At 48.5% G+C, this 23535-nt stretch overlaps 3 protein-coding genes across 4 annotated transcripts; 2 read left to right on the top strand and 1 right to left on the bottom strand.

Moving 5' to 3' along the window:
- The first annotated feature begins 1156 nt into the window (after positions 1-1156).
- LOC105498205 (NADH:ubiquinone oxidoreductase core subunit S2) lies at positions 1157-14096 on the top strand. Of its 2 annotated transcripts, XM_011770159.2 has the most exons (14): positions 1157-1491; positions 2449-2555; positions 5751-5941; positions 8832-8952; positions 9122-9234; positions 9495-9569; positions 9749-9826; positions 9970-10055; positions 10257-10376; positions 12006-12135; positions 13063-13158; positions 13336-13419; positions 13551-13608; positions 13843-14096. In XM_011770159.2, exons 1-14 carry the CDS (start codon positions 1397-1399, stop codon positions 13878-13880), a joined length of 1392 nt encoding a protein of 463 aa, XP_011768461.1. In that variant the 5' UTR covers positions 1157-1396; the 3' UTR covers positions 13881-14096. The 2 variants fall into 2 exon arrangements, with proteins under 2 accessions (XP_011768461.1, XP_070938408.1); XM_071082307.1 differs by lacking the exon at positions 2449-2555 and having other exon boundaries at positions 1368-1491.
- A 542-nt stretch (positions 14097-14638) lies between these two features.
- On the top strand, positions 14639-18538 carry LOC105498208 (Fc epsilon receptor Ig). Its single transcript, XM_011770162.3, has 5 exons — positions 14639-14767; positions 17307-17398; positions 17564-17599; positions 18008-18028; positions 18174-18538. The coding sequence occupies exons 1-5, from the start codon at positions 14719-14721 to the stop codon at positions 18234-18236; spliced, it is 261 nt and encodes an 86-aa protein (XP_011768464.1). The 5' UTR covers positions 14639-14718; the 3' UTR covers positions 18237-18538.
- A 3084-nt stretch (positions 18539-21622) lies between these two features.
- On the bottom strand, positions 21623-22988 carry LOC105498209 (apolipoprotein A2). Its single transcript, XM_011770164.3, has 4 exons — positions 22903-22988; positions 22657-22732; positions 22249-22381; positions 21623-21853 (listed from the first exon to the last, which is right to left on the bottom strand). Exons 2-4 carry the CDS (start codon positions 22706-22708, stop codon positions 21736-21738), a joined length of 303 nt encoding a protein of 100 aa, XP_011768466.1. The 5' UTR covers positions 22709-22732; positions 22903-22988; the 3' UTR covers positions 21623-21735.
- Between the last annotated feature and the right edge of the window lie 547 nt (positions 22989-23535).

Genomic DNA, 23535 nt, shown 5'->3' with positions numbered 1-23535 from the left:
ACTTCTCCCAGGCTGGATCAAGGCAAATAAATGCAATCCTTCCCATCCCCCACCACCATGGCCACATTTGCTGTGTTTCAACAATAGACAGAAAGAAGACCCAGGGAAAGAGCAAGGAATGAGGAGAGCAGAGGGACCAAACCTCTGCCCTGGCTCTGTGGCAGCTCCCTTGTCTAGCCCAGGTCCTGGTCAGTTCCCACAGCCAAGGATCTGGCCCCACCCTTTGGTACAGTTCCCATTAGGTCAATTCCCAGGCCAGAAGTCTGGCTTTCCCCTCTTTCTCTGCAGTGAAGAATTCCTCCGTCTCTGCTTCCTGGTCTGTCTGCCTCACCCTGCTGCGCTGCTGGTGGGCTGTGTCCCAGGGATCCTGTCTAGGGGATATCTGGGGAAGGCGTCTTTCCAGGCTCAGAGTTGGAGAGTTGTACAGACTCTACGGGTGGGTGGCCCAGCTGGAGTTGGGCTTAGAGGCAGAGGGAGAAAACAGGAACTAGCCTCTAAGGCTGGAAAAGTCTTTGTCCATACAGAATTGGGATCACACTCCTGGTGCTACGACATTTCCATGCTGTTGGCCATTACCCAGGAGGGCTATAGCAGGGTCAGAAAGACGTTAGGGAAAAGTGGCTGACGCAGGACGGAAGTGGGGTGTGAGGCATCTCTAAGGGCGCTTCCTGGGTCTATGATTCTGTAGGTTCGGGAAGCCTGGCGGATGTCAGGGTCACCCAGAGGACTCCATTCCCCCATGTGGGATGAGGTGGCTCCTACACACCCCGATACTCCCCTCCGCACCACCAATGCCGGTGGCCTTGGCAATCCTATTCTTTTTTGTTTTGGTTTGGCGGGAGCTCTCAGACCCGCCCAGCCCCACTTAGGCTCCTTTCTCCAATCTCAATTTAGGACATCTGGAAATTAGCTGGCTTTCCCGACTCCGATCTTTTGGATTCAGTGATGGGAAGGTAATTGGCAAAGCCTGGGGCTACCCTATAAGGGCAGGGCTCAGATACAACCCGAGAGCAGGACTAAAGCGGGAGGGCGGCCAAGGCGGAAGGGAGTAGGGAAAGAAGCGCCGCACGTTTCCGAGATGCGCAAGCGGGCTCGGCGAGAGAGCACGAAGTATTTGCCCCTCGCAGGAACGGCAATTTTCCCTTGCTCGCTCCTAGAAAAGCCAGCCAGGAGCTGTGGGAGGAACCGCCCTCAGTAAAGATGATGGCTGTCACCGTTATCTAAACGCAAGTGAAGCCGAGTCACAGGACCCGGATGTTGTCAGGTCGACGGTAAACGACCCTGCCAGCTTCCAAAAGGGCGGCTTCACTGTGCGAATAGGTGAGAAGCCAACAAGGAGGCGCGCTGGAGTCACTTCCGCCCGGTTCACCTTCCCGCAGTCTGCAGCCGGAGTAAGATGGCGGCGCTGAGGGCTGTGTGCGGCCTCCGGGGCGTCGCGGCCCAGGTCCTGCGGCCTGGGGCTGGAGTCCGACTGCCGATTCAGCCCAGCAGGTGAGATCGAGGGCAGCCCTCGACACACGTTCTCCAAGGGTTTCTCAGGTTGGGGACGCTTTACTCCCCCAGAAAAGAATAACCCAAGACTGTGACCCCATTGTCCATCCCTGACTTCTTGGGCTACAAGATGCGGTGGCGCCCACTCTGGCGAGGGAGGGGAGAGGGTCTAGAGTTCGTTCAGTCCAGAGGTGAAATCAGCGGAGTGGGAGACCCTGCTTTTTAGCTTCCGTAATTTGAATGCACCTCTCCTGTACCTGAGTAAAACTCAGCCAGAGCCAGAATGCGCGCTGTCTCTGTCGTTGACCTTGAATAAACACTTTTCTCACGTTCATGTTCACCTGGTTGATAATATCAATATGATGAAAATATAAAGAAGCTAGGATTCCAACCTTGCATGCCCAGGGGTGATGGGTGAAGTTATTCCAGGAATAATTTGTTAGTAGGAATTGAACCTTTAGAGTTCCAGCTTATTTTGCCGAAGCTACATTAACTTCAGATCAGTGACTTGGCGTTTAAAAAATCCAGGACACTGGCCGGGCGCGGTGGCTCACGCCAGTAATCCCAGCACTTTGGGAGGCCTAGGCGGGCAGATCATCTGAGGTCGGGAGTTCGAGACCATCCTGACCAACATGGAGAAACCCCATCTCTACTAAAAATACAAAATTAGCCGGGCTTGGTGGCACATGCCTGTAATCTCAGCTACTTGAGAGGCTGAGGCAGGAGAATCGCCTCCTGAGGCAGGAGAATCGCTTGAACTCGAGAGGCGGAGGTTTCAGTGAGCCGAAATCGCGCCATTGCACTCCAGTCTGGGCAACAAGAGCGAAACTCCGTCTCAAAAACAAAACAAAACAAAAAAACAGGACATCCTTCCTGGGTCCCCTTGAGAGTAAATGGGAACACAGGAACCACACACTGTTCAGGCCCTTTGTCTAGGATTTGTCTTTAACTCCCCAGAGGTGTTCGGCAGTGGCAGCCAGATGTGGAATGGGCACAGCAGTTTGGGGGAGCTGTTATGTACCCAAGCAAAGAAACAGCCCACTGGAAGCCTCCACCTTGGAATGGTGAGTGATCAGAGTTGCTGTCCCAACCCACACCCATCCCTGACCCCAGCTGATTTCCTTTTCTTTTTGTGAGACAGGGTCTCCCTCTGTCTCCCTGGCTGGAGTGCAGTGGTGGGAAAGTGGCTCACTGTAGTCTTGAACTTCTGGGCTCAAGGCAACCTTCTGTCTCAGCCTCCCCAGAAAGCCGCAGCAACAGGCCTGTGCCACCACAACTGGCTAATTTTGAAAGTTTTCCTTTTGTAGAGACAGGGTCTTGCTGTGTTGACCAGGCTGGTTTCAAACTCCTGGCCTCAGGTAATCCTCCCAACTCAGCCTCCCAAAGTGCTGAGATACAGGCTTGAGCCACCATGCCTGGCCTCCAGCTGATTTCTAAGTGCTCTTGAACTCTCTGTCTTAGGCAAGTTTTAGCCCCTATCCTGTTTGTTTCTTTTTTTTTTTTTTTTTTTTTTTTTGAGACGGAGTCTCGCTCTGCCGCCCAGGCTGGAGTGCAGTGGCCGGATCTCAGCTCACTGCAAGCTCCGCCTCCCGGGTTCACGCCATTCTCCTGCCTCAGCCTCCCAAGTAGCTGGGACTACAGGCGCCCGCCACCGCGCCCGGCTAGTTTTTTGTATTTTTTAGTAGAGACGGGGTTTCACCGTGTTAGCCAGGATGGTCTGGATCTCCTGACCTCGTGATCCGCCCGTCTCGGCCTCCCAAAGTGCTGGGATTACAGGCTTGAGCCACCGCGCCCGGCCCTGTTTGTTTCTTTCACGATGAAATTCAAGAGACATAATAGTGATAATAACAGGTATTTGTGAAGTAGAGAAGGAAAGGAAGGATGTTGCAGAAGAAAATAAAGAATGGGTCCCAGTAAATACCCAAAAGTCCTTATCAATGTAAATCTTAATGCCAGCTTTTCCCATGTTCAATACACGTAAGGTTCACTACATTATCTCCCTCTCCAGACAAGGTGGTGGTTTTCCCATTGGTACCCAAATGAAACCTATGTGAATACAAACCATTTTTTTCCTTTCAAAACTAGCTCTTCCTTTTGACTTTTGATTTTGATCATTGGGACCCTCATTCCCCTAATCCCTCAGGATTGAAACTTTTTAGTCATCTTTGGCTGTTTTATCTTGCCCTCCATATCTATGTCCAGTAAGTTACCAAACTATGTAGATTCTTTCATAATGTCTCATATCTGTTCATCTCTCCTTCTTAATTTTCGTTGCCATCATTCTTATTCAGAGTTATCTTGTATTAGACCCTGATTATTTTAGGAGTCTATTTACTGAGTTTTTGCCACTGATGTTGTCCCCTTTCTATATGTCCTATACAATATCATCACCTTCATCTTCCCCAAACATTATTTTACCATGTTATTCATACTCTTGCTCAAAAACCTTCAGACACTTGCAGTTACTTTCTACAAACTTACAGTAACAATAGCTGAGTGCTTACCATTTGCCAAACATTTTCGTATGCATTATTTTGTTTAATCTTTACAACAGCTCTATGAAAGTATTACCCCAGTTGTGAGGAAAGTATGGTCTAGGGAGATTAAAACTTGATTAAAGGCCGGGCGAGGTAGCTCACACCTGTGATCTTAGCACTTTGGGAGGCTGAGGTGGGCGGATCACCTGAGGTCAGGAGTTCAAGACCAGCCTGGCCAGCATGGTGAAACCATGCCTCTACTAAAAATACAGAAATTAGCTGGGCGTGGTGGCATGCACCTGTAATCCTAACTACTCAGGAGGCTGAGGCAGGAGAATCACTTGAACCTGGGAGGTGGAGGTTGCAGTGAGCCGAGATCGTGCCATTGCACTCCAGCCTGGGTGACAGAGCAAGCCTGTCTCTAAAAAAAAAAAAAAAAAAGTTAAGGGCACACAGGCAGATTTGTACTCTTTGGGTCTGTCAGACTCCAAAGCCCATGATGAAGAATTTTGGTGGATAAGGTGGGCTCTGGTTTCAAATCTCAACTCTTAATTTACCAGTGAATAAAGCACCTATTTATAGCATTATTTTAAGGATTAAATGAGATAACATGTGCCTGGCACATGTAAGTCCCCTGTAAGTGTTCATTTTTATTAATGATATGTACAGATAATTGAATCACTGCCCCCTAATTTGTCCCAATACTTATCATCCCTCTCTTGGAAAGTCTCAATAAGGGTTCCACGGATGTTTACTTCCTTGTTTCTAAGATTTGGCCCATGTTGATTTCATAGCCTGGAATGCCTCTTCTCCCTTCTAGCTATCTAAATCATTTCCTATATTTAAGCCCAGATCCTACCTACATGAAATCTTCCCAGTGTTCTTTCCTTTTTAAAAAAACTTAATGGCTAAGGCACTTTCTTGGTTACTTATAAATTTGACCTCTGTTCATAGTTTTTCACATGTACTTCTTTCCCAAATTAAAATGTAAGCTTCAGATTAGGTGGGCATGGTGGCGTGCGCCTGTGGTCCCAGCTACTCTGGAGGCTGAAGCAGAAAAATCGCTTGAATCTGGCAGGCGGAGTTTGTAGTAAGCCGAGATGGTGCCACTGCACTCCAGTCTGGGCGCAGCGTGAGACTCTGTCTCAAAAAAAAAAAAGAGTAAGCTTCTTGAGGATAAAAGTTTGTTTAGTGGGAGTAAGCATTAGGTATACATTTCCTGACTGGTTGGCCATTCATTGGATACATTTGGAGGGCAGTATATCATAGTAGTTAAGACGTTTGGATCCTGGAGCTAAACAGGTTGGGTTAAAATCCTGGTTCTGCCACTTACTAGTTTTGTGATCCTGGAAAAGTCATTTAAGCTCCATGGCCTCAGTTTATCCAATAAAATGGAGATAATGATAGTACCTATTACTCATAACAGTTGTTGTAGGAATTAAATCAATTAAAGTGTCTAAGGTAGTACCTGACACATAATAAAGCTATATAAGTGTTATCTATTATTAAAAAGATATTCTATGCACGCCAACTATGAACCATGAAAAAAAGGTATTCTAGGACACACAGAGTGAGTGAGATTCATGATGTCTGTCATCAGAAAGTTTAGATCTTCCTTTTTCCCATCTAACGGTCCTCTTCTGGTTATAGTGGAGATTAGGAAATTAACAAAGTATGCAATGGTGAGTTAGAAGATCTATAGGAAGAGGCTAACTCCCTGCTGTGTTTTGGGGGATCCCAAGGGAATAACCATTTGGCTCTGAACTATTTCCTACTTCTCAGATGTGGACCCTCCAAAAGACACAATGGTGAAGAACATGACCCTGAACTTTGGGCCCCAACACCCAGCAGCGCATGGTGTCCTGCGACTAGTGATGGAATTGAGTGGGGAGATGGTGCGGAAGTGTGATCCTCACATTGGGCTCCTGCACCGAGGCACTGAGAAGCTCATTGAATACAAGACCTATCTTCAGGTGTGGGGGGCAAACAGGGGCCTTTTGGTGGGATCTGGGGCTGCTTTAGCCTGGGGCTTTGCCAGTTTGCTCCCCTTAAAACCTGAGGGGAAGAGGGTGTTGAGAGGAGTAACCCGTTCAGGTTACTCTTGGTTGGGTGGATGGAGGGAAGTGGCAGGGGATGCTTGAGTCATCAGGAATTGGTTTATTCAGCAGCAGTGCTTTGAAGCTGGAGCTACACTCAGCTTTTCTCTGGCTGACTTTTTGGCTGGCCCCTTTGCCGTTACTTGAGTGCCTCAGTTTCCCTGCTCTTACGTTAGACTAGTGCGTCAAAGCCAGTGTCCCTAGGGGCGGGGAAAGAGAAGAGAGACGTTAACTCGCTAAGATTAACAACTGATTCTTGTATCTTCCAGCTGTCTACGTTTGTTTTCAAAACATTCAGTGAGTCAGAGCAACTGAGAGGGGGTTTATGACAGAGTTTGCCATTTTTAGGAGAACTGTATGACCCAAATGATGAGGGTCAGATTTGAAGGAGTTGGATCTCTAATAGGAATCTGAAGTTTTTTTCTTCATGAAGAAAGGTCCTGATAACAGGATGGTAGGATTAGGATTTAGATCCAGCCCAGTGTCGGGGTGAACAGTGACTAGAATGTGATTCCCCAAGAGAGTCTCAGCGATGACATTTTCTGGTCCCGGAGTCTATGGGTTAACCCCTGTAGCATTAGCCCCTGTCACAGTGACATCAGAATAAGAACAGGCTGTCCCAACTAGTAGCATCTTAGCTCCACCCTCTTCCTGGAAGCTGAAGCTGGTTCAGCAGACAGCTCGGAATTAGCATTTTCGCATTCTGGAGGAAGGACCATTTCTACCTGGTGCTCTGTCTTCCTTAAATACCTCACTCTGGTCAGGTGTGGTGGCTCACGCCTGTAATCCCAGCGCTTTGGGAGGTGGAGAAGGGTGGATTACTTGAGGTCAGGAGTTTGAGACCAGCCTGGCCAACAAGGCAAAACCCCATCTCTACTAAAAATACAAAAATTAGCCAGGTGTGGTGGTGTGTGCCTGTAATCCCAGCTACTCGGGAGGCTTAGGAAGGAAAATCACTTGAACCCGGGAGGCAGAGGTTGCAGTGAGCCAGGATCGTGCTACTGCACTCCAGCGCCTGGGCAACAGAGCAAGACTGTCTCAAAAAAAAAAAAGATTAAGAAAAACCCCTCCCAGATTTTTTTTTTTTTTTTTTTGAGACGGAGCCTTGCTCTGCCGCCCAGGCTGGAGTACAGTGGCCGGATCTCAGCTCACTGCAAGCTCCGTCTCCCGGGTTCACGCCATTCTCCTGCCTCAGCCTCCCGAGTAGCTGGGACTACAGGCCACCACACCTGGCTAATTTTTTGTATTTTTAGTAGAGACGGGGTTTCACCGTGTCAGCCAGGATGGTCTCGATCTCCTGACCTTGTGATCCGCCCACCTCGGCCTCCCAAAGTGCAGGGATTACAGGCTTAAGCCACCGCGCCCGGCCCCAGATATTGTTAAGACTGATTGCCTTTCTCCTTCAGTATCTCAGGTTTTTTGTTTGTTCATTTGTTTTTTTGCCCTGAAACGGAGTCTTGCTCTGTCGCCCAGGCTGGAGTGCAGTGGCATGATATTGGCTCACTGCAAACTCCGCCTCCTGAGTTTAAGCAGTTCTCCTACTTCAGCCCCCGGAGTAGCTGGGATTACAGGCACGCACCACCATGCCCGGCTAATTTTTGTTTGTTTGTTTTTGAGACGGAGTTTCACTCTTGTTGCCCAGGCTGGAGTGCAATAGTGTGATCTCGGCTCACTGCAAACTCCACCTCCCGGGTTCAAGCGATTCTTATTCCTCAGCCTCCCAAGTAGCTGGGATTACACATGCCCACCACCACGCCCAGCTAATTTCTGTATTTTTAGTAGAGACAGGGTTTCACCATGTTGGCCAGGCTGGTCTCAAACTCCTGACCTCATGAGCCACCTGCCTTGGCTTCCCAAAGTGCTGGGATTACAGGTGTGAGCCACTGCGCCCGGCCAGTATCTCAGTTTTTTTATTTTTATTATTTTTTTGAGATGGAGTTTTGCTCTTGTTGCCTAGACTAGAGTGCAGTGGCATAATCTTGGCTCACTGCAACCTCTGCCTCCTGGGTTCAAGTGATATTTCCTGCCTCAGCCTCCCAAGAACCTGGGATTATAGGCATGCACCACCACGCCCAGCTAATTTTGTATTTTTAGTAGATTACAGGTGTGAGCCATGTGCCCAGCTGAGGACTCTTGACAGTGGTATCCTGGAGCTAGCTCATACTGGCTTGCAAGAGTGCAGTTGTGAAATTTTCAGGGGTTTTGTGAGCCAGTTGTTGAACACAGCCATTGTGAGAAATTAATTTATATAAACTTATGATTTAATACATTATATTAAATGCAAAGGTAACATTAAATATTCAAAGCTCATTACTTGATATATCATTGTACAATAATGTTTTACCACATTGTACTATGCTCTGCCCTTGAGGTATTTGCTTTGAATGTGTCTGTATGGTGAAAATACTGTATAATAGTGTGGTACTGCATTCAGTTACATGATATTGGTAACTTAAAATTGGCCAGTGCTGCATTCAGTTACGTGATATTGGTAACTTAAAATTGGCCATTGTGGGAGTAGTTTTACCACAGAAATTGGCAAACACAACAAATCAGAGTCCTCCCTCACTTTGGAGAGCCAGTTTTTCAACATTTACCAGCATACCACTGGTTTGGGGGATATTTTACCTGCCTTATTGGGGCTCCTAAAACTAGAAAGGGTTATGTAGCACCAACTTCTGGTGCCCACTGAGAGCAAGGCTTCAGGCAACCAGACTGTGGGCTCCTGAGCCTGTTAGATGTGACCCACATTATTCCCTCTTCCCAGGCCCTTCCATACTTTGACCGGCTAGACTACGTGTCCATGATGTGTAATGAACAGGCCTATTCTCTAGCTGTGGAGAAGTTGCTAAACATCCGGCCTCCTCCCCGGGCACAGTGGATCCGAGGTATGGCCCCCTGGCTTTTTGCACGGCCCACTGTGAGCATAGCACAGTGCCTTTTCCACCTCTTCCCCGTTGAACCCAAGCTTAGTGTTCAGACCCCAGGCTCTGCCCAGACCTCTCTGTCTGCCCCAGTGCTTGGCTCCTATATACGGTCTTCTTCTTGTCTTTACAGTGCTGTTTGGAGAAATCACACGGCTGTTGAACCACATCATGGCTGTGACCACACATGCCCTGGATCTTGGGGCCATGACCCCTCTCTTCTGGCTGTTTGAAGAAAGGGAGAAGGTAAGGGAGGGAGGAAAGGATAGGAATAGGGAAGGAAGTGCAGGAAGTAGAGAAGGTATAAAGGAGACAGGAGATTAAAAGAAGAGAGAACATGGGAGAACATTTAGAGGGAGAAGGTATGTTTAACTTGGGTTATATTTGTAGAGACTGTATCATGAGGGGTTGGTTGGGCACAAGAAGGCAGAAGGTTGGAGGTGTAGGCCGTCATAGGACCTGGGGGCCTGGGACTTTGACACTGATTCCCAGCATGCTCTATCAAGATGTTTGAGTTCTACGAGCGAGTGTCTGGAGCCCGCATGCATGCCGCTTATATCCGGCCAGGAGGAGTGCACCAGGTGAGCAGGTCCCCGGCTTCCCCAGACGTCCAGCCCATGCCTATTTTCCCTGTGGCCACTGGAGGGCAGTGCTGGATGATGGAAACTCCAAGCCTGTAGCCCTGGGGGAGGGGATGCTGAGCTGGCTGTCCTCAGCGGAGGCTATGCCACGTTCAATAGCACCTCCGTTTGGCTTCTAGGACCTTCCCCTTGGGCTTATGGATGACATTTATGAGTTTTCTAAGAACTTCTCTCTTCGGCTTGATGAGTTGGAGGAGGTAAGCTAGGAGTCAATGGGAAAAATCTCTCTTTCTCCCACAAGAAGTGCTTGTGGGGTTTTATTCCCCAGTTGTAAAGAAATACAGAGATATTTGAAGAGTGTAAGGAAGAGTATTAACATACCAGTTTTCTCGATCAATAGATGCTGACCAACAATAGGATCTGGCGAAATCGGACAATTGACATTGGGGTTGTAACAGCAGAAGAAGCACTTAACTATGGTTTTAGGTGAGGGGAATGCAACTTCTCTCCTTAGGAGTGGGGATGGGAGTGGGGGAGTTCCAGCCTAATATCTTGTCTTTTAAGACTTGTTGGCATCCTCTTAGTCATACCCTGAATGTGAAGGAGCAACAGGGGAGCCTAAGGAAGAATGAGCCTCCTTACTTAGTTTGTGGAGAGTGGCGCTTATTCCCATTATGCTCTCCACAGTGGAGTGATGCTTCGGGGCTCAGGCATCCAGTGGGACCTGCGGAAGACCCAGCCCTATGATGTTTACGACCAGGTTGACTTTGATGTTCCTGTTGGTTCTCGAGGGGACTGCTATGATAGGTAAGGCCCCAATCCTTTCTCAGCTGATCATCCAGCTAGTTTCCTCTGCCTCTTCTCTTTGCCACTTCCTTCTTTACCCTACTTCTCAGTGTCTGTGGGAGCTCTTGTGTGTGTTAGATGAGGTTGCTCTCAAAACACTGTCACATATATGGAATCTTACTTATTTTTTCTTTTTTGAAACGGAGTTTCACTCTTGTTGCCCAGGCTGGAGTGCAATGGCACAATCTCGGCTCACCCCAACCTCTGCCTCCCAGTTCAAGTGATTCTCCTGCCTCAGCCTCCTGAGTAGCTGGGATTACAGGCATACGCCACCATGCCCCGCTAATTTTTGTATTTTTAATAGAGACGGGGTTTCTCCATATTGGTAAGGCTGGTCTCAAGCTCCTGACCTCAGGTGATCCACCCGCCTCGGCCTCCCAAAGTGTTGGGATTACAGGCGTGAGCCACCATACCCAGCCTATGGCATTTTAAAATCTTTACATTATCCTTTTCTTAGATGGAGCTAGCTTTGGCTGCATTTTATAACTGAGAAAGCTGAGGCATAAAAGTTAGGGATTAGCTGGGATTATTCTGCAGGAGTGGTTGAGACTAGAATCCTCCTGATCCAATGTTCTTTCTAGTAGATTCTAAGCTTCAAATTCTCCTCCTGGGTCGGGCGCAGTGGCTCACACGTGTAATCCCAGCACTTTGGGAGGCCAAGATGGGTGGATCACTTGAGGTCAGGAATTCAAGACCAGCCTGGCCAACATGGTGAAACCCCATTTCTACTACAAATACAAAAAATTAGCTGGGTGTGGTGATGCATGCCTGTAAGTCCAGCTACTTGGGAGGCTGAGGCAGGAGAATTGCTTGACCCTGGGAGGTGGAGGATGCAGTGAGCTGAGATGGAGCCACTGCATTCCAGCCTAGGCAACAGAGCGAGACTCTGTCTCAAAACAAAAAACCAAAAACAAAAACAAATTATCCTCTTGTTTTCTCACCCTGAGTCAGATTTGTTACTGTGTATTTTTTGTTGGTCTGTTTGTTTTATTTTTTGAACCTGGTAGCTGCTGTGTATTTTTGTTTGTCCATTTGACTCTCACCCATTCTGTGGTCCAAAAAGTGCTTAAGGAGGTAATTAAAGAAACAAATACTACAGGCCATGTTCTGAGAAAATAAGGAGAGGGTTTGGGGAAGCACCCAAGAGTAGAAGCAAAAGACTACAGGGGGCTGGGCATGGTGGCTCATGCCTATAATCCCAGCACTTTGGGAGACCAAAGCGGGCAGTCACTTGAGCTCAGGAGTTGGAGATCAGCCTGGGCAGCAAGGTGAAACCTTGTCTCTACAAAAAATACTCGAATCTGGTGGTGCATGCCTGTAATCCAAGCTACTTTGGAGACTGAGATGGGAGGATCACTTGAGTCCAGGAGTTCGAGGCTACAGTAAGCTGTGAAACCTTGTCTCAAAAAAAAAAAAAAAAAAAGACTGCAGGGTTCATATGGGTGGCCAAGCCAAGCAGAGATGCTGTACTTGGAGAAAAGAGTGGGGAGAGTTGACTTAACCCTTTTGAGGTTGGCCAAAGGGCATCCTTCCCAGCTCCATACCTGCTCCTTTGACTGTTCTTCTCTTGCTCTGTCTCATCTACTTCAGGTACCTGTGCCGGGTGGAGGAGATGCGCCAGTCCCTGAGAATTATCACACAGTGTCTAAACAAGATGCCTCCTGGGGAGATCAAGGTTGATGATGCCAAAGTGTCTCCACCTAAGCGAGCAGAGATGAAGGTTGGCTGCAGGGAGGGGAAAGTGTGGGGTGTTGGAAAGGGGCCAGTGGCTGGGGAGGAATATCCTTGAATTAAATCCTATCTTTCAGTTTTCTTTCTTTTTTTTTTTTTTGAGACAGAGTTTTACTCTTATTGCCCAGACTGGAGTGCAATCTTGGCTCACTGCAACCTCCACCTCCCAGATTCAAGTAATTCTTCTGCCTCAGCCTCCCAAGTAGCTGGGATTACAGGCATGTGCCACTATGCCCAGCTAATTTTTTGTATGCAGTAGAGACAGGGTTGCACCATGTTGGTCAGGGTGGTCTCGAACTCTTGACCTCAGGTGATCCACCTGCCTTGGCCTCCCAAAGTGCTGGGATTACAGGCATGAGCCACCACGCCCAACTCAGTTTTCTTTTTATAGAGAATTCACTGTATAATAAGAGATTCTTTTTTTATTTTTAAATTTTTATTATTATTGTTATTATTATTATTTTTGAGACGGAGTCTCGCTCTTCGCCAGGCTGGAGCGCAGTGGCGTGATCTCAGCTTACTGCAACCTCTGTCTCCTGGGTTCAAGCAATTCTGCCTTAGCCTCCTGAGTAGCTGGGATTACAGGCACCCACCACCACGCCCAGCTAATTTTCGTATTTTTAGTAGAGACGGAGTTTCACTGTGTTGGCCAGGCTGGTCTTGAACTCCTGACCTCGTGATCTGCCCACCTTGGCTTCCCAAAGTGCTGGGATTACAAGCGCGAGTCACCGCGCATGGCCATATGAGAGATTCTTAATCTTCCATAATTCTCCTGTTTTATTCTGTATCCTCTCTGCTTACTGACTGACATGTGGCTTTAGTCTCCCAGAGGGTAGAGATTATTTTCTGTGCTGGGGAAGGCCTAGGAGACAGAGTTTGGATTTGGTTTATTGATGCTCCTTTTTCCTCTCTTCAGACTTCCATGGAGTCACTGATTCATCACTTTAAGTTGTATACTGAGGGCTACCAAGTTCCTCCAGGAGCTACATATACTGCCATTGAGGCTCCCAAGGTGAGGAGAGGAGGGGAAGGAAAAGACCATATGTAGAGTAGGTACCTAAAGATTAGATGTTTATCAAGACACTCATTCATCAATGAGAGAGAAAACAGGAGGATGAATAGAGGTTTTGTTGGCAGAGAAAAACACTCTTCCTGTTAATAGAGACACCCAACCTTATTCCTTGAACAGGGAGAGTTTGGGGTATACCTGGTATCTGATGGCAGCAGCCGCCCTTATCGATGCAAGATCAAGGCTCCTGGTTTTGCCCATCTGGTAAGAATCAATCCCAGTAACTTTAACTCCATTTAATTAAACCTGACCTTGGTTGAGGTTTTTTTGAACTCTTCTTTCTCCTCCCACCTTGCAAGTCTTACCTAACATTGTTGCCATCTCAATCTCCCTAGGCTGGTTTGGACAAGATGTCTAAGGGACACATGTTGGCAGATGTCGTTGCCATCATAGGTACGAGGCTTATTGTGTAGTAGAGGTATCCTAGACAAAGGAGTTGGGGACGCCCACTGGGGATAGAAAGAGAACACTTCCTGTTCACCATAGGCCATGGCATGGCCTCGGGTCCTCAATCTCTTGAGCACAGTAACAGGTTCTGGATCTTGGGTAACACCACTTTGTCTGTTTGTTTTGCCTCACAACAGGAAGATAAGTAACACCACTTTTTCCCTCCATCCTCTCACCTAGGTACCCAAGATATTGTATTTGGAGAAGTAGATCGGTGAGCAGGGGAGCAGCGTTTGATCCCCCCTGCGTATCAGCTTCTTCTGTGGAGCCTGTCCCTCACTGGAAATTGGCCTCTGTGTGTGTGTGTGTGTGTGTGTGTGTGTGTGTGTGTGTGTGTACATGTTCACGTACACTTGGCTGTCAGGCTTTCTGTGCATGTACTAAAAAAGGAGAAATTATAATAAATTAGCCGTCTTGCGGCCCCTAGGCCTAAACTTCTGGTGTGTGTTTCTCAGTATCTTAGCGTCCTTTACTTGGACTTTGAACCTAAGAGTGTTCATTAACCCCCCATTCCTGTTAGATTCAGTCAGGTCTTTGCAATTTTTCCTGCTCGTCTCCACCCCCTTCTCTGACTCTTGTCCTTTCCACTTCTCTATTCCCCGTTTCCTCTTTCCCCTAGTTCCCTCCTTGCCCAAGCCTTCTCAGTGCCCACATAAATTGGTAAACCACTCCAATCAAGACCTGGGGTAAAGTTCCAGTTGGGAGGGAAAGGGCTATAGTGGGGTCTGAGGGAATGTCGACGGGCAGTTTAGCACAGATAAATCTCTGAACCAGGTGGAGTTGGAAATGGCAGATGTAGACAGTCTTTCCTGAGTGTGAGAGTCTCCTCATTCTATGGGTTAGGAGTTGGTCATTGAAGGGCTGACACTTAAGAGCCCAGATCTCCCAACTCCCTTAGTTGGCCCTTCCGGGAGCCGCCCGGTCTCTTGCGCAGGAAGGGGAAGGGGCCAAAGCGTGGGGGAAGGCGTGGCAGGAAGGGGGGGACTCTGTGGTCAGGGAACTGCTTGCTGAGCACAGCTGCACAGTGCTGTCAGAACAGCCGATCTCCAGCCCAAGATGATTCCAGCAGTGGTCTTGCTCTTACTCCTTTTGGTTGAACAAGCAGGTAAGAGGGTTTGGTGAGGATAGCGTGAGCTGGCTCCAGGGTGGAAATCCAGAGCATGGGTCTAAGGGCCGAGTCAAACACAGATGAAGGAAGACTGACAGTGGGCAGGTGGGCATAGGGAAACCCTGAGGCCAGTCCTATCAGCCCCAACCCAGGGCACTAGACTCATAGTTCCTTCCTTCTTGTTGCCTTCTTACCTCATTCCAGACTTTTCTTCATATTATTATTACTATTATTTTGGAGACAGAGTCTTGCTCTGTCACCCAGGCTGGAGTGCAGTGGCGCAATCTCTACTCACTGCAACCTCCACCTCCTGGGTTCAAGCGATTCTCCTGCCTCAGGCTCTCGAGTAGCTGGGACTACAGGCACCCGCCACCACGCTCGGCTAAGTTTAGTATTTTTAGTAGAAACCAGGTTTCATCATGTTGACCAGGGTGGTCTTGAACTCCTGACTCAAGTGATCCACCCACCTCGACCTCCCAAAGTACTGGGGATTACAGGTGTGAGCCACTGCGCTCAGCTATTATTATTATTTTAAAAAGATGGTCTTGCTATGTTGGCCACATAGGTCTTGAACTCCTGGCCTCAAGCAGTTCTCCCACCTCAGCATCCGAAAGCGCTACTGTGCCTGGTTGACTTTTCTCTTTTCAGCGTCGATAGAAAGTGGCAGGGGAAGGGTCTGGTTGTATGGCATGAAGAGCTGGTCTGGTGAAAAGCTTCGTTTCCCATGATCAGTGTTTCCCATGGGGTGCATTTGGTCTTGTCTGCTGGGAGCTGATCTCTAGCTGGTTTAATATACAAAGCACCCTTGGCACCTGTAATCCCAGCTACTCAGGAGGCTGAGGCAGGAGAATCACTTGAAGCCAGGAGGTAGAGGTTGCAGTGAGCCAAGATCGCACCATCGCACTCTAGCCTGGGGGACAGAGAGAGACTCCGTCTCAAAAAAAAAAAAAAAAAAAGATTATATATATTTATATATATAGAGAGAGAGATACAGAGAACCCTTTAGGAAGGTAGGAATCTGTTCTTGTGCTTGGGAGTAAGGCAAGGATATAGCCAAGACAGACGGGATTGCTTTTTCTATGGGTCATTGCTAATGCTCCATTCTGTCAGCAGTTGATATGAGGATGGGCAGCATGAGATGCCCAGTTCCAGAGACCTGAGCGTGAGCTGAGAAATAGAGGCAGAAATGGGAAGGTCTCTGCAGCTCTACGGCTCCAGTCACTATCTAAGAATTCCCACTCTTTGTTCACTCTGGGCTGTCTGTGCCAGATTGGGGTGTGTGTGTGTGTGTGTGTGTGTGTGTGGCAGCTGGGTGTCGGGGAGGAGGAGGTCCGTAAGCTTCAGGGAAACTGTGGAAATTGAAAGACAATGACTGGGGAGGAATTCCAGCAGCCTAGCTGAGAAGGTGGGAGCAAGTATTAAGTTAACCACTGGTCTGCTGCTGTGGGATGAGGATGGAGGAGGCCCGCTGAGGCCCAAACGAAAGCATGGGCTTTAGAGGCAGAAAACCTGCATTTGAGTTCAGCTCTGTCACTTAACTCTGTGGCTCTGAGTGAGTTACTTAGCTTTTCCGAGCCTTGGTTTCGTCACCCATAAAATGGCAATGATAATGTTTCCCTCACAGGGTAGTTTTAAGATTTGTGCAATATTATGTGTGTGAAAGAATGTTGCAGAATAAAAAGTACTTGACCGATGTCAGTAATTGACCGGCGTTAGTCACACGTTCCCTACTGGTCTTCTGATAGGGGGTGAGAGCAGTCTCTGGAGCCCAGACTTGATTTGATTTTTTTAAATTGCACAAAACTTCCCCTCTCAGAGGCCCAGAGAGTGAGTAATAAGGCAGAGTAACAAGAGCTGGTATCCATATAGCTGTGGTCATTCCCCCAGCCTTGTGTTCAGGGCCAAAGGTATCTGTACGGTCTGGGAAAAACAGACACTTTTTTTTTTTTTTTTTTTACATATTTAAGTGTCTTGTGGCAGGACAGAAAGCAACAACGCTGAGGCTAGGAGATGACCAATGACAGAGTAATTGCCTTCTCTCCCTTCCCCGGCTCACATCCTTCCTGTCCAGCCCTCAGCCACAGGTCACAGGACTTAGTAGAGACACTTCTGTGGTTTCTTCACTGAAATTTGCCACTGCCTCTCCCTCCCACTACCCCTCTCGGCTGAGGTTTTTGTTTCAGTCCGGTGGACTCAGATGGGTCCCTTGAGGTGGATAAATTGCTCAATGTGGGCCTGAGAAACCCACAATGCTAAAAAGAAAAGGTTGGGGGCTGAGGGGGAAGGCCTCAATTATTAGTCCACATAAGTCCCATCTCAATAGAACCCTCACACTTCCTATCCTAGCCCGACCCTACGGTGGGGGAGAAGAGGGAAAGGTAAGGGCAGTGGGAGGCCAGAGAGAAACAGAATTTCTTCCCTTAGACGGCTCCCCTCCAGGCTTTGTCCTACCCCCCAGAGCCCCTTCCCTTCTCTCCTCTGAGTACGAGATCCTCCCTGATGCCCCTGACCCCACGGGCACCCTCTATCCCCTCAGCGGCCCTGGGAGAGCCTCAGCTCTGCTATATCCTGGATGCCATCCTGTTTCTGTATGGAATTGTCCTCACCCTCCTCTACTGTCGACTGAAGGTAGCGCTGGGCAGGGAGGGGTAAGGGGCTGGGAGGGGAAGTGGGAGGGGGGCAGCAGCAAGGATTCGAAGAGAAGGAATAAAAGGGGCTCCCCCGACAAAGTTTGCAGGGAAGGGGGATGGGCCACTAACTTCCCCTTTTCTGATAACCTTTCCCCCATTCCAGATCCAAGTGCGAAAGGCAGCTATAGCCAGCTATGAGGTACGGACCTTCCCACACCTGGTGTCAACAACTTTTCAGACCTTCAGCCCTTCTGGGGCTCCAGCCTGGGGTTCCGGGCCTCTGGGAGGGCATGCCTCTCAGGTGCTGACCTGCATACACCTCAGAGGCCTCCCTCCCACCTTACCTAGCCAAGCCAGAAGTAAAATATTCGGCAGGTGACAGGGAAGAATCAAGCATAGAGTGACAAAGAATATGTGAGAGACTTGGATGTGGTATGTCGGGAGTATATGTGTGCTTGTAGCCATGTGGGCAAATAGGCATCCATGGTCCAGAGCATCCATGTGAGTGCCCTCTAGCCCAAGGTGGCTGGCCGCCCACGCCCCATGCCTCCCTGGGGCCCTGGAGAAGCTGTGGGTCTCTAATGCTTTGCTTCTTTTGTCTCTGCAGAAATCAGATGGTGTTTACACGGTAAGTGTGCCTGCCTCCCCTACCCGGGAAGTCAGCAGAAGAGGGTGGGATTTTGAGCGATCTTTGGAAGGGGCGGGGCCTGTGGAGGTGGGAGGGGCCCCTGATGGGCTCCAGCTCCTGATCACCCTTTGACTCCCACCTCCAGGGCCTGAGCACCAGGAACCAGGAAACTTATGAGACTCTGAAGCATGAGAAACCACCACAGTAGCTATAGAATAGATGCGGTCATATTCTTCTTCGGCTTCTGGTTCTTCCAGCCCTCATGGTTGGCATCACATATGCTTGCATGCCATTAACATCAGCTGGTCCTACCCCTATAATGATCCTGTGCCCTAAATTAATATACACCAGTGATTCCTCCTCCCCGTTAAAGACTAATGCTCAGATGCTATTCACGGATGTTTATATTCTAGTCTCCCTCTCTTGTCCCACCCTTCTTCTTTTCCCCATCCCCAACTCCAGCTAAAATATGGGAAGGGAGAACCCCCAATAAAGCTGCCATGGACTGGACTCTATTCATTCATTCATTTATCATATATTTATTCAGTCTCTACTAAGCACTAGATATAGTTTTTCAGTTCCAGAACTCACAGTCTAACGGACTTCAGGGCTATTTTGCTGACTGAGGGATAAACGTTGACTATGGCTGGGGGAGGGATAAAACCTTTGACCTCCAGGTGCTCTGAGGATGGAGCTGGAGCAGGTACTAGTGTGTTGGGAGTCTAGGCGTATTTGGAAACATAAGAAATGTCTTCTGTATCAGCATGGCCTTCTGTGTTTGACGATTGAACCAAGGTTGGGTTGTAGGGGAACCTGGGTGTCCCCAGATAGTCACCAATCCAGATAGCACCAATCCAGTACATGCATATGGGAATTAGCATAGCTGAAAAGCCAAATATGCAGAATGGATGGTATGACTAGGCATGTGTGAAGCTCCTAATGGAAGGTTTTATAGGAACAGTGAATTTTCATGGCGTCTGGGGCAAGTGGGAGCTTAGAGGGCCAGATGCGTTAGTGGTAGGTAAGGCAAAGGGAAATAAGTTGGGTCCAAATGGCGGGTCATCTCCCTCAAGTGCATGGGTGGTGGTCAAGGCCCTGTCAATGCCTGTCCTGTTTTCAGAGTTATGAGAAATATTTGCCTGGAAGAATTTAAGCCTCAGGAGATGCTGCCAGTCCTACTTGTGACCCACAGTCTTTTCAGAATGGGTCTAGAGACTCCAAGCTTACCCCTGGCATAACCCCCAACCTCCACAGTACTGCACAACACTTCACACTGCACAGCGACTTATACTTTTCAAAGTATTTTCCAGCTCATTGTACCATTTGATCTGCTAATTAACCCTGTGAGGAAATTCAGGCTATTTGAGGTTAATTAACCTGTCCAAGTTCAGTTTGCAAGGAACCAACTGATATCACTTTTGTCTCTGCACATTTTGCCACATGAGAAAAAGCGGATATTGGGAAAGAGAAGGGGTAGTGAGTAACCATGAATGGTGAGGGTCATGAAGGCCAGATGAAGGAGGTTGATCAATATCTGGAAGGAATTGGAGCCATCTCCAGTGTCTGTGGGGGAAAGGTGATTTCAGATGAGATCTGAGAAATGAGCCATGGTAGGAAAGTAACTTTTTCTTTTTTTTCTTTTTTTTTTTTTTGAGATGGAGTCTCCCTCTGTTGCCAGCCTACAGTGCAGTGGTGCAATCTCGGCTCAGTGCAACCTTTCCCTCCCAGGTTCAAGTGATTCTTGTGCCTCAGCCTCCCGAGTAGCTAGGACTACAAGCACCACCATGCCCAGCTAATTTTTTTTGTATTTTCAGTAGAGATGGGGTTTCACTGTGTTGGCCAGGATGGTCTTGATCTCTTGACCTTATGATCTGCCCGCCTTGGCCTCCCAAAATGCTGGGATTACAGGTGTGAGCCACCAAGCCTGACCTGGAAGTAACTCTTTAAAGATAAAGTGGGAATAAAATTTTATCAGAAAATGTTTCATTTTCCCTTGCTCTGCCTCTTGGGATTGTAAGTCTCTTCCCATCAACCCAGACTGATTTCCATTCCATTTTCATTTAATCCAGGTATCACAGCTCCCAAAGTTTTTCTAGTCCCATATGTCCACCAAATTGGATACTTGCCAGGCCTTTAAATGGCTACCACAGCTACTAGTTCCAGGCTCCAAGATGGCTACCAGGCCAGGTCTATAAATAGTGCCTGGATAGCGGTGGAGGAGAGGCTTGGAATGGGTCTTCCACAGGCAGTGTCTAGATAAGAGGTTTTTTGGGTTTTGTTTTGTTTTTTGTTTGTTTGTTTGTTTGTTTGTTGGGACAGAGATTCACTCTTGGTGCCCAGGCTGGAGTGCAATGACACGATCTCGACTCACTGCAACCTCCACCTCCCAGGTTCAAGCGATTCTCCTGCCTCAGCCTCTTGAGTAACCGGGATTATAGGCATGTGCCAACACTCCCGGGTAATTTTTGTATTTTTGGTAGAGACGGGGTTTCCCCATGTTACCCAGGCTGATCTCGAACTCCTGACCTCAGGTGATCTGCCCACCTCGGCCTCCCAAAGTGCTGGGATTACAGGTGTGAGCCACTGCACCCAGCTGGGCTTTTGTTTTTAATTAAAAAAAATATATTAGGGGGTCTCACTGTGTTTCTCAATCTGGTCTCTAACTCCTGGCCTCAAGTGATTCTCCCACCTCAGCCTTCCAAAGTGCTGGGATTACAGGTGTGAGCCTCGGTACCTGGCCTAGACAAGAGGTTTTAAATGGAGAAATTAGAGCACTTCCAGGGAGAGGAGTAAACTTGAGTCTTTTATTGTGGGAAAGGGGGAAACACAGTGTTGCCCTGGCTCAGAAGGGAAACGAGGGTCTTGGTTGATACCTCGGGAAGCTTTCTTTTCTTCATAGAATGACTAAGAGGAAATTCTGAGGGGTACCCTCGTTTTCTTTTTTTCTTTTCTTCTTCTTCTTTTTTTTTTTTTTTTTTTTTTTTTTGAGACGGAGTCTCACTCTGTCACCCAGGCTGGAGTGCAGTGGCATGATCTCAGCTCACTGCAACCTCTGCCTCCTGGGTTCAAGTGATTCTCCTGCCTCAGCCTCCCAAGTAGCTGGGATTACAGGCACGTGCTACCACACCTGGCTAATTTTTGTATTTTCAGTAGAGACGGGGTTTTACCATGTTGGCCAGGCTCGTCTGGAACTCCTGATCTCAAGTGATCCACCTGCCTCGGCCTACCAAAGTGCAGAGATTACAGGCGTGAGCCACTGCACCCCACCAGGGTACCCTCATTTTCTATGACATCCAGAAATCGAGGGATTCAGTTTGTGAATTCTTCCTTCCTCTCCTAGTTCCATGTGCAACGCAAAGCCTCTTTAGTGTTCTCTTGCAGAGTCATGCCCAGCCCGTAGGAGACTCTTTGGGTTTGGAGAAGAATCATGGCACCCTCCCCCTGTCATTTTCATCAGTTGTGTCTTCAATCTTTTCTTCACCCCTCCACACCCAAAATTCTCTCCTTCTAGAAGCAGAGCTTTCCTTTTCCTTCCTCTTCTCCTCTCCTACTCCCCTACTTTTCCCAGTCCCCCAAACATACCAGGCTCAGAGCTGGATTCATTCAGCATTTATTGTAGCAAAGAGTGGGTAGGGAGAGGAGCTCCAGGCCTGGCCAGTGGGTGTTCTAGAGGCCAGCTGGGGTTGGAAGACAATGGTCTGGACACCTCACTGGGTGGCAGGTTGTGTTCTAAGTTCCACGAAATAGCTCAAGAAGTTAACCAGATCCGTTCCAGCCTTCTTGACCAGAGGTGTCAGCTGCTCCTTTGACTTTTCAAAGTAAGCCCTGGATAGGTGAGGGGATTAGAGTTTAATTTGAGGGACCCTAGGCACTGGCAGGGGCCTCGGTCATGGTGGGAGGTCAGAGCAGACTGACTCAGGTCCCCAAACTCTAGTGCCTGGTCCATCGCATGGCAAAGCCCCTAGGTGGGAGTAGAGCCAAGACCTTTGCTGGGTAGAGGAACAGACCCTAGAGACTGAAATTCAAGGCCCAGTTCTTGCTGTTCCTCTCTATCTAAGAAACGTGTGGGATCTTTGGGCAACGAAGGACTTTTTCTCTCCAATTTAAGCCTAATCTGCCCTAATCCCCACCCCTGGGTTCAGTTTTCTGTGGGGCCTCTCATCTTCCCTTCTTCCTTTCCACAGTTCCACAGCCCCTGAACTCCTTGCCCTTAGACTTACTTGGCCTGGGCCTGAAGCTCTGGGCTCTTGACCTTCTCCATCAGGTCCTTGCCGTAGTCAGTCACCGTCTGGAAGTACTGAGAAACCAGGCTCTCCACACTTGGCTCCTCTGCCTGTCTCCGAACCAAAGCTCCTGCACACACACACACACACTCTTTTCAGCTGGGTCCACAGCAATGAATCTTGGCCTCTTGCCATACCTCTGCCAGTACCCACCCCAGCTCTCCGCCCCCTCCCCAAAAAGGTGTCCAGTCAGATCTTTGGATGGGCTTTCTGGGCTTTAGATAGGGAATGATCTTCCTTTTGAGCCCTCTAGTTGCCAGACCTGGATATAAGAGCATAGGCAGATAGGTAGCTATAACCACCAGCACATTCTCCCTTTTGGCCCCCTCTCCATATCACACCCACCTTCAAGGCTGCAGATGGTGAGGAGCAGCACAGTTGCTGCGAGCAGCTTCATGTTGGTGACAGTGGGGAAAGCGGCCTAGGAAGAGGGTGGTGGGGGTTGGGGGGGACACTGAAGCCAAATGGGCTTCAGCTCCTCCCCAGAGATCTCCCTACCTGCTGCCCATTTCAACCTGGCTCTCTCCCTCTCCACAACTGAAGCCCAAGCCTCTTTGGATGCTGCTCACACCTCTTGCCTCTTTATCTTACCTAGTCAGCGTCTCTGTCCTTGGCGTCTGTGCCTGCCCTGGCTGGAGAGGTAGGGGCTATATACCTGTCTGTTTACCCACCCCCTGTCAGGTGACAGGAACTATGATGGGTCCAGTGGGACAGGGATTATGTTAGGATAAACAAGTTGGACAGATGGGGGAGGAGAGGACAAGCACATGGAAGACTCATGGTGACGGGGTGAGAGGCAGGGGGTACAGCCCTTAGTGGAGGCTAAGAGGGTACACTTCAGGTATATTTGAGGTTCATTCTTTTGAGATCTGAGGTCCTTGGACTTGAATGCAGCAGGAAGCAGGATTCCAAGTTACTTCTCTGGAAAGCTCTGATATATCAACCCATGGGATACCATCAACCCATCATACCGTGGAAAGCTCGTGGTATCTTTATTCCATTGTGGGTAGATCTCATCTCTCAACCTTATCCCACTTTACTGCAATTTGGCAGAGAGATATTGGGGAGCAGAAGAAAGGAGAAAGGAATTGAAATCAGGGACAGGGTTGAGGGCTATGGGGGTTACGAAAATGAGGGTCGGGTAAGAGGCAAGTGTAAATGATTTTGTCCATTTTTGAGTTAATGTGTAATGAGACGGGGAGAAAACAGGAGAGCCCAGAATGA

The sequence above is a fragment of the Macaca nemestrina genome, chromosome 1 (assembly GCF_043159975.1).
Source record: "Macaca nemestrina isolate mMacNem1 chromosome 1, mMacNem.hap1, whole genome shotgun sequence".
Taxonomy (NCBI): domain Eukaryota; kingdom Metazoa; phylum Chordata; class Mammalia; order Primates; family Cercopithecidae; genus Macaca; species Macaca nemestrina.
The sequence above is the reverse complement of the archived record's forward strand: the minus strand, read 5'-3'. Positions and strand labels throughout refer to the sequence as shown.